We start from the raw sequence: 9,849 nt of genomic DNA, 5'->3' as shown, positions 1-9,849 counted from the left end.
ACAAGCCTACAGTGCGTCAGAATATGAAGCAAGATCTTGCCGAAAACATGCGGGAATCGCTATGTATAATGCATGTCTGCTTAAGCATCCACACAAAATGTTGTGCAAACAGGAAATGTGTCAAAGTAAATCAGCGAAGGTTTTGTTGGGTTTCGAACATGAGTCTCACTGAGGCAAAATGTTCTAAGCAGTAAGCACTATCACCACTACACCACAGAGAGCAACACTTGTTGTTAGTCTATTAGACTAGTCTACTAGCTTACTAACTATCCTGATGTCCATGTTAACTGGTGATAGCCTATAACATGAGAAAACACAGCGAATGCATGCCTTGAATAATGCAGATTAATTTTGCCTCAGTAATTTTGCATCACAAACAGTAACAAATGACCCTATCAGACGTAGCTCGTTTATTGTGCAGAAAGCAAAAATTATGAAGATCACTTAGGCCTCGAACTGCTCAATAAAATAGCAAGCTAGCAGCAATAGTCCACCCTGCTAACCAATTGCACCACTGGTTATTTTGTATCTATGCAATAGCATGGTGTTCCTATTAAATGAATGTAGGTCTATGTTGTCTTGTGACAGCTTATTTGTCAATCGATCAAGATATTCATTATAGCAAACATCTATAGGCTAAGTGAATGTTTTGCAACAGGCTGCTGAACAAGCAGTAAGTAGGCTAAACTATTTTCTAATTTAGGCTACGTGGGAATCTGAAACAGCAACATCTGTCATAAAACTCTCTCATCAAAGTTTTGTAATATATGCTACCATGATAACCATTTTGTGTCGTCAAATTAGGACCAACAAATTAAATAATATTTAACTCGGAGAAAATAAGTTTCATGTGTTCACTTCAAATCATTAGACAGCTCACTGCATAACTTCACCGAGACATGACACTAAGTTATGATAATTTTTGCACATGACTGACGTATTTCATATTATTAACCCCCAAAACGGAATAAAGTGTTAGTGGGACATGCCAGTTTGTTGTACATCAGTTAGGTTTTGGCATGTGAGGCAAAGATGAACCTATTTTGTTGTTTTGAGGCTTGCATATGCCCATGTTAAATTGTGATGGCACCAGTTAACATGGGCGTATATTTCTCACTTATGTTAACCTGTGTTAACTTTGACTAACAGTTCAATATATACATAGAAATCTGGCATTGGTTTCAGTGGCTCGTAGTGTAGTGGTATAGACGATGTAGAAGCTAATCCAATCAACTTTCTTGTCCATGCGTGGTTCGAATCCCAGCTAGATCGCTAGTTTTATTTTTTTCCATTCATTCAGTATGTGTCATATTTGTGGATAATGCTTAAACGGACATGTATTAGACATACACTGGTGATGTTTTCAGCGATATCCGTTATATTGTCTCACTTGCAAACACTTCGTGAAAATGTAGCCTAATATAAACCTGCACTATTGGAGGCAGAGCAGATTAAGAAGTAGGCAGGGTCTTGTTGAATATTCACTGATTTTATGCAAATATCACCAGTTAAACTGCTCACCATCTAAACTGGAACACCTGCATCAAGAGGCTTGCAATTTATATACCGGACACAGCATCGAAGTGGAATGATTTTTTTGGTAAGATTTTTTTGGTATTTGTTGGCGACTACGAGTGTGAAGGGGGTGGGTCTGGTATAGGTAGCTTTCTGGAAGTGCCCTGGGCCTAATTCAACGAAACTATGATAAAGGAAGGTGCCTAATTGCTAAACCCAGTGAAATGCACAAAAGTTGCTTTGTTGAGGATTTTGTTTTAGATGGTAAATGCTTGGTTGTTGATTGGCAGCTCTGGGTAATCCTTTAGTAAGGGTTCTCAAACTTTCTGATTCAAAGGAAAACATGTAGGGAAAGAAAATAATCATAACAATTATGCCATTCGTATTCTCTGAAGTTGTGGCCAGGTTTACCATCCCATGTTCTCTGGCAGGTTTGTAACTTGGTCGTATGTCTTATGTATGGGGGTGGGAGCAAAGACACAATTTGCTTATTGTTTTATCAGTGGAAAGGGTAGTCATCTGTAGATATGATTTGTGTGATATGATTATGTAAGCCCAAGGAGGGAAACAAAGAAATCACACTTAATGCACATCAAGACTGTGTATGATAGGTTATTCTATTATTCAAAATGTTTAAATTATCCAGACTTCCTGCGGGCTGCAGCGAGATGTAGCCTACTTGGATGTGGCTGGCTCCAATAGCCTACACCTCCCAATAGTGACAAAAGAACTCTAACATTTTCCTATTTACATGCTGTGATTTGTATAGTTATAACATGTACAAATAACTATGTCAAATGAGACACAGCCATTTTGTAAGCATACATACTTGGAACTATGTTTTCATTCAGGCAAAGCACTGCGCCTTGGGGTTTGAAGAAGTAACACCGGAGTTTTTCAGGTGCTGCCTGCAAAAGGAATCATATGGGAGAAGTGGCTGAGTACCCTGAACAAACAGTGACAGTTCTTCTCCATAGGCCTAAGAGTGAATGAGAATTGTAACCCATCTATTGTTTTGAGTGATGCATTTTCTTCTCAGCTTTGAATGCCTGTTTATTTTGGCTATTTACCCTACATTTATTTAAATTAGTTTAATTCATCCTTTCTTAAACAAGTAATTTAACCATTTTCACCCACACTTATTTGTAATATATCAAGTAAATTCAATCTTATATGGTTCTCTACAAATTGTAACATTAATATTGGTGATATTTAGGATAATGTAGATTAAGAATGACACATTCAATGGTCTGACAGTAGGACCAATGTTTAAACATGCTATTTAAAGCTGTATGTCCATATCATATTCCCGATAACAGGAAGCTAAAGCGATCCCCATCCTCAGCTGTGCTTTTTTTTTTATGTATGTAAAGTGACAGCCTCTTTTCTGTCTTAACTCTCCACTGGCCCTCCAGGCCTATACTAAGTACAGTAAGGCCTAATGCAATACTTGGAATGGATACATCTGTAAATAACCACGAAGGAACAGCTGAATACACCACTTATGGGCTTATTTTCAATGTATATTTCCATTTAATTTACCCTTTGCTTTATTATCCAGCCATAACTTTTGACCATTCCCTCTGTACTATCAACACTGTCTGGTTCACACTCCACCAACTCTTGAGGTTTACATCGTCAACCGTTTACGCATGCGTTTGGTTGAGAACATGCGCAGAGAACACCGTGAGGCTTGCACGGCGAAATGATGGCGTCCACGGCGGCCCGATGCACCTCACGTTGGATATCGTTTTCAGTGTCGACGGGCCACCGGCGGCCTGTGTCTGTCCTCAGTTGCCGTTTTATTGAAGCTAGTCGGGCTGTGTCAAATGTAGGAGGACGGCAACTATGGACAAGATGCCCCATCATAGCTGGGGGGACCACTAAAGGGTTGACATTGACGGGGTTGCCAGGTGAGACATGGCCAAGACAGCCAGCTGACAAGCAGGAACCTCTATATTTTAGTATTCCATTTTTATAAGTGTGATACTTGAAGTGAGCAACGTTGATATTTGGCTGCATCATCGGTGAATGTAGATTACGGTCACGATTGTAGGCCTATCAAGTTCAGAACTGAAATGTGACCAACTAGCTGCCCCTTATTGCTAGCTTGAACATGTGATGTAGGCTAATGTAACGTTAACCTCAGAGTGGAGTTTATGGGTCACCCAGCCAGCTAGCTAACATGCAAACAAGTTCTCAAAGTGCCAGACTTCGGCTTGTCGATATAACGCGAGAAGTGGTTGAAATACTGTGGATACTTTACGTTAATCACTTGCCTCCTCTTTCAGCATGTAATACGATTGGCGTGAGCTGATTCTCATGTCGTTTGACACACTCGATTTGTATTTATTTACTTAGGGTGTCATTCTTGTGGGTTGGTTTTGTGCTCAGCGCTGGAGTCTGTGCTTGATATCTGAGGTTACAATGTGTCAGCCTGATACTGTCAGATGAATGTGAAACTTTGACGTGATCAGGTTTGGATTAGCATATTAGGCTATAAAGTAATACGTTAGCTAACGATCTTGTTTTTTGCAGGGTCAGTATTCTCATGACATGTCAATTCAGACTCCCTGTCTTTTTGTTCTTGGCTAATACTACAGTAGTGTAGCATTACATTATGTTACACCATATACACACTGCCTGGCCAAAACGTAGCACACTGACATTTCATTGGATGATATTTCGCTATAATAATGGCGACCATTCATGCACCATGGCATTGTTTCCACAACCTTATGCAAAATCACAATATTTGTTTTTGTCCTCAGTTGCATGAATTTTGTGCCAAGATTCCTCAGTGATGGGTGTTATGACCTAGGGGTAAGGCCACAACAAAAGAGGGAGTCGAGAGGTTGGATCTTTAACTAAAATATGGATTTATTAACCAAATAACAAACAAACAGTGCGAGGTGGGTCAAAGTCAGTCATCAGTAATGCATGGATGTTGTGTGTTTGTAATGTGTCTGAGTGCAGTGTTGCATGTCCAAAACCCAAAGTAAGAATGGCCCTCCTAAGGGGAGAGGCAACAGCCCTTTTAACTGGACACCTGCCCTCAGGTGCAGCTCATCAGCTCGTTAGCTCTTGAAGCACCTGAAGACAAGCAGACAAAACGAGCAGAGGGCCTAGTGGCCCTTCACATGGGATACTGCGGAAAGTCTCCAGCACATACCAAAGTCCCAGTGGTGTTAAGGTCAGAACTCTATAGTTGCCAATTAATGTGTGGAAATGATTCCCCATCCTCCCTAAACCACTCTTTCACAGTTTGAGACAGATGAATCCTGGTGTTGTTGCCCTGGAATGCGCCCATGCCAGCATTATGAGAAGATTGATACCACCTCAGATCATATCACTGCATCCAGAGGCATTTACAGTAGACACTATGCATGATTGGTGCATTTCCACACACACAAGGCATTTGAAAACTTCTATATTCCTATATACTATATTCCAGGATAACAATGCCAGAATTCATTGGGCTCAGATTATGGAAGAATGATCCAGGGAGCACGATGAATCATTTTCACACATAAACTGGCCACCACATAGTCCTGGCCTTAAACCCATTGAAACTCTTTAGCAAAATAAATGTGATCTCACACAAGGTCGTCAAAACAATGCCATAGCAAAAGGGAGCTGTATTAAAAGCTAAAGATAGTCCCAACAAATTTTAGAGTGTGTGACTGATTTTTGGCCAGTAGGGTTGCCCTTACAGATCGCAGGGTCATTGTTCATTGATTTGTCAATTCAGACATCTGGGATGTTCCTATACAAGATGGTGGTTAGGTGACTTTACTTTATGACAATTGGCCCATGAGTATAGCAATAGGACTAAACACTGATTTTATGTGTTTTACCTGATGGCTTGCACCCACAGGAGTGAGGCCCCATAATGCCATTTGCTCATCGTCCTTCCACACAAGCTGTTGGGCTCAAGGGAAACAGGACTTCTACCAGATCCTTGGGGTTCCTCGCACTGCGACCCAGAAAGAAATTAAAAAGGCCTACTACCAGGTACTTACCCTCCAGCTCAACACATAATCTGAAACATTTCCTAAATGTAATTTTTTTTCCCTTACACTTCATTCAACACCAGTTTCTATCTATTTATGCCATCTCTTGAAAACCGTGTTTATGAAATGTATATCCTCTTGTAGATGGCCAAGAAGTACCATCCTGACACCAATAAAGAAGACCCTCAAGCTAAGGAGAAGTTTGCACAACTTGCTGAAGCTTATGAGGTCTGATCAGCACTATCATCTAACAATCAGTCAAATTACATGAGGGTGAATCAATGTGTCATGTCACTGAGATTTTGAGGTGTAACAGTTAGTGAAACTAACATATTCTCATCTGTGGAAATGCTATGTGGAATATTCTCATCTGTGGAAATGGAAAATTATATACCTGTGGTATTTCATTAAGCCCCATCTTAACCGGGTCAGAAATTACTTTGATTGTATTATGTGTGTGGTCAAGCATAACAGTTTCAGTTGAGGTGAGTTATGACCCTGTGACCAGTATTGAGCATGCTCAGAGTGACCTAGTTCAAGTACAGACTTGTAGTTTTGCTGTGTGTGTGCAGATCTTGAGTGATGAGGGCAGGAGGAAACAGTATGACACATACGGATCAGCTGGATTTGACCCAGGACAAGCAGGAGGCGGCCAGCAGCAGTACTGGAGTGGAGGGGGTAGCAGCGTGGACCCTGAGGAGCTTTTCAGAAAGATCTTTGGAGAATTCTCTGGAGCACGGGGATTTGGAGACATCTTTGGAGACAACACCATTTTTAATCGTCCACAGGAGGTCAGACAGGCAGTCTGTGTATATGTATTAAGGCACTGATATTCAGTCAAGCACATTGTTTGTGAATGCATATGGTAACACTGGCCTGAACTGAATTTTTGGTAGATTAATTAGTGTGATATAACTACGATGTTCTGTGTCTGCTTCCAGTATGTGATGGAGCTGACATTCACCCAAGCTGCCAAAGGTGTGAACAAGGAAATTACTGTGGCCATCGATGGCACATGCCAGCGCTGTGATGGCAAAGGGCATGAACCTGGCAGTCAAGTTCAGCACTGCCACAGCTGCAATGGCACTGGCATGGTAGGTCAAATGCCATAAACTGTATATTGAATAAAAGGTTTGCGCTACTAAACTAAATGCAAAAAATGTTAAAAGATGCAAATGGCAAAAGATAATTATCTCAACTAGCCCAGATCATCAAGAAACTGTTTTCAGTTAAATATGTGATGTAGATGAATGCATACACTGAGGTAAATGGATACCTGTATGTTTGTCACTCTCAAAGGAAACGGTGAACACAGGGCCATTTGTGATGCGTTCTACGTGCCGGCGATGTGGTGGACGGGGATCTGTCATTTCTTCACCGTGTAGGTCTTGCCAAGGGACAGGGCAGACCAAACAGAAACGCACAGTTATGGTGCCTGTGCCAGCAGGTACCTACATATGTTTGTCTTTTGACAATCAAGCTATTTGTAAATTCTATTGTATGATATAATATAATCTAATATAATATGATAGCAATTATGCATTATGACGAAGTAAGTCTAATGTAATCTATCAAATCTATTATAATAGTCTTTTAACCCAGAAACCAAATACTGTTGTCTTATGTTCCCAAATATTGGTCTTCATTGTGAAAACAGGGCTGAGACATTTTAAAAGTGCAATGTGCCTGTACCATTTGTCTTTTCATTAAGTCACATGCGGGGCGTATCCTGTGTAGAAAATGTTTTTTTGAATGGACTAGGACATGGAGCAAAGGAATATGCATACAAGTCTAACTGTAACTCTGTGTGTTAACAGGCATTGAGGATGGGCAGACAGTTCGGATGCCAGTTGGGCAGAAGGAAATATTTATCACATTCAAGGTGAGTCTCAAAGTCAATCTTTTAACCTTTATTCAAGATTAACTATAACTTGACTATACCTCAAATGCTTTCTGTTTTTGTCTTGAGACTGCTTGTATTTTTAGTTGGAATGCGTTGTATTGACTCATGTGCATCATCATTAGTTTTTCTTCATAGCTATAGTGAATGTGATCAGACAGTTATGTAGATTTGTAACAACCTCTACATTGTCCTTAACCACACCCATACAATTTTGTCATAACTATGTGGTATCCTGGTGTGTCATTTAGGTCCAGAAGAGTCCGGTTTTCAGGCGGGATGGGGCTGACATCCACTCTGATGTGCTGGTGTCAGTGGCTCAGGCCATCCTTGGGGGCACAGTACGGGCACAGGGACTTTACGAGACCCTCAACTTAACGGTAAGAAAATCTTCAGTCGGAAGCTTCTCACTGTATAATCCTGTAACGTTACTGACAAAAATCTAAATCAGTAAATATTTTTCCTCTGTGCCCTTGGAATTACTCTTGCAGGCTAGTTCTGAAATGTTATTTCCTGTAGTCACAAATAAATTAGTCCAGACTATGAATGTTTTTTCTTTCCTAGCTTTCTGGGGGAATAATTTCTAATGAAATTATTGTGGTTATTTGATGAAAGCTCTTGCTACTTGAACAGTCCTAATGGTCATACTCTCATACAGATCCCAGCTGGTATTCAAACAGACCAGCGTATTCTTCTATCTGGTAAAGGCATTTCACGGGTCAGTGGCTATGGATATGGAGATCACTACGTTCACATCAAGATAAAGATTCCCAAGTAAGAACGTTATGAATTGAGGTTAAATATCTTTGATTTAAAGGCTTATCTTTGTATGACTACATACTAGTAATATACTTTCAGATTTCGGAAGTTTTTAAAAAACGAATGTGCCATGGTGTGTTTAGACCTCCAAGCAGATAGTGAATCAATTTAGTGAATATGTACTACTGTTCATCTTTTAAATTTTTTTTGTGCTGATGGATAGGATGCTGACAGACAGACAAAGAGCTCTTCTTACAAGCTATGCAGAGGATGAGACCGATGTCGAGGGGACAGTCAATGGAGTCACCAACACCACAGCAGGTACAGGACTCAAACATGCAGATCAGACACAATCATTATTAGACGAATGGAATTACTGTTACCTGTCTATTAAGATGTTGCAGTGGTAGAGTGTCAGGGCAGGACTAAGTGAAGGAAAAAACAGTTGTTTTTTTTTGCACCATCAGTATAATCAGCCCAAGTTCTCTGCCAGGAAGGTTGAAAGTTTTGTCTATCTAAACTCATGGCCAGATAAACTGGTAGGTCATTTCAAGATGTCATTTTGGTGGGTGCAATCAAATGGCCAAAGCAATTGCCTGTCCTTGCCAGGATCGTCCTAAGACCCCTCCATAAAAAGTGATCCACTGTGTAGCTTGGTTTCTAACTATTTATTTCTGTGCAGGAAAGAGATGGACAGGGAACTAGGGGCTATGTGACGAAGGAATGGACACAACCAGGAAGAATGGCTCCGGTGGAGACCAGTTGCAAGGACCTAGTGAAAAGCTGACAAGCAGTCACACACACAGTATCTGCAGAAAGACTCTCCCTCATTTACTACCTGTAGAAGAGTGCTCCAATATCCCAGAGGAATCCCTTAGCAGGTGCAGGTGAAACATTCTTTCAGTCAATATGGAAGTGTAACTAATCAAGGCATAAATGTCAAGGATGGCCTAAATCCATGGATAACATAAAGTGGAAGAACAGTTAATGTTTAAGAAATTGATTATCTGTAGCCATGGTAAATCTAATCCGATCCAAAAAAATTTGATGACTATTGAAGAGGACACTTGGACAATAATGGACTTCCTTATTCAGAGCAATCAGAGCAGTGTAAACTGGGCACAAAAACAAACTTACAGGACATGTGCCTTCGATTTGTGCTGCTCAACAGAAGGCGCTGCCCAGTACCTTTCAGCTGTGCATAGTCTGCACAAAAATCACACCCTCAAATCTTGGCAACATGGAAACTCTGGTCAGTTTAGTTGTGTATGAATTCTGGTGATGAGAAGTTCTCAAAGATGGATTTGTCAGGCATCTCAAATGCACATGAATGGCAGGAAACTACAGTTTGTTTCTTCTTGACCATTTAGGCTTCCCAGTTTTCTCCACTTGTTCTGCCATGCAAAATCTGTACATAGATTGCTGTTCAAAGTGCTATAATGTCTGTAGAAAATGTGTCTTAGGTGGCCTAATATTAAACATTACATGGAAAAATAACATGAAATGCATGGTCTTGTCTTCATCTTCAAACATGTTTCACATCAAGACTGGTATCTTCCCATCAAATGGATGGATTAACATTTAGATAGATAGATAGATAGATAGATACTTTATTGATCCCCAAGGGGAAATTTAAGTTTCCAACAAACTAAAGTATTTAAT

General features: G+C 40.3%; 1 protein-coding gene across 1 annotated transcript; it reads left to right on the top strand.

The window, feature by feature from the left end:
• Window positions 1–3,207: 3,207 nt before the first annotated feature.
• Window positions 3,208–9,684, top strand: dnaja3a (DnaJ heat shock protein family (Hsp40) member A3a). The gene is made up of 11 exons (XM_076266072.1): window positions 3,208–3,428; window positions 5,393–5,529; window positions 5,673–5,756; window positions 6,101–6,319; window positions 6,470–6,622; window positions 6,828–6,975; window positions 7,346–7,410; window positions 7,680–7,808; window positions 8,087–8,202; window positions 8,411–8,508; window positions 8,870–9,684. Exons 1-11 carry the CDS (start codon window positions 3,221–3,223, stop codon window positions 8,890–8,892), a joined length of 1,380 nt encoding a protein of 459 aa, XP_076122187.1. The 5' UTR covers window positions 3,208–3,220; the 3' UTR covers window positions 8,893–9,684.
• The last annotated feature ends 165 nt before the right edge of the window (window positions 9,685–9,849 follow it).

The sequence above is a fragment of the Alosa pseudoharengus genome, unplaced genomic scaffold (genome assembly GCF_046254945.1).
Source record: "Alosa pseudoharengus isolate Yale_2024_CS ecotype anadromous, Long Island Sound unplaced genomic scaffold, YU_APseudo_1.1 YU_APseudo_1.1_scf_4, whole genome shotgun sequence".
Classification (NCBI taxonomy): domain Eukaryota; kingdom Metazoa; phylum Chordata; class Actinopteri; order Clupeiformes; family Clupeidae; genus Alosa; species Alosa pseudoharengus.
This window is presented reverse-complemented; position numbering and strand designations above follow the sequence as displayed.

Excerpts from the sequence above, each read along its gene's own strand:
- dnaja3a (XM_076266072.1), top strand. The coding sequence starts at position 3,221 with ATGATGGCGTCCACGGCGGCCCGATGCACCTCACGTTGGATATCGTTT. Across the intron at positions 3,429-5,392 it reads GACATTGACGGGGTTGCCAG|GAGTGAGGCCCCATAATGCC; the intron begins GTGAGACATGGC and ends TTGCACCCACAG. Across the intron at positions 8,203-8,410 it reads ATCAAGATAAAGATTCCCAA|GATGCTGACAGACAGACAAA; the intron begins GTAAGAACGTTA and ends GCTGATGGATAG.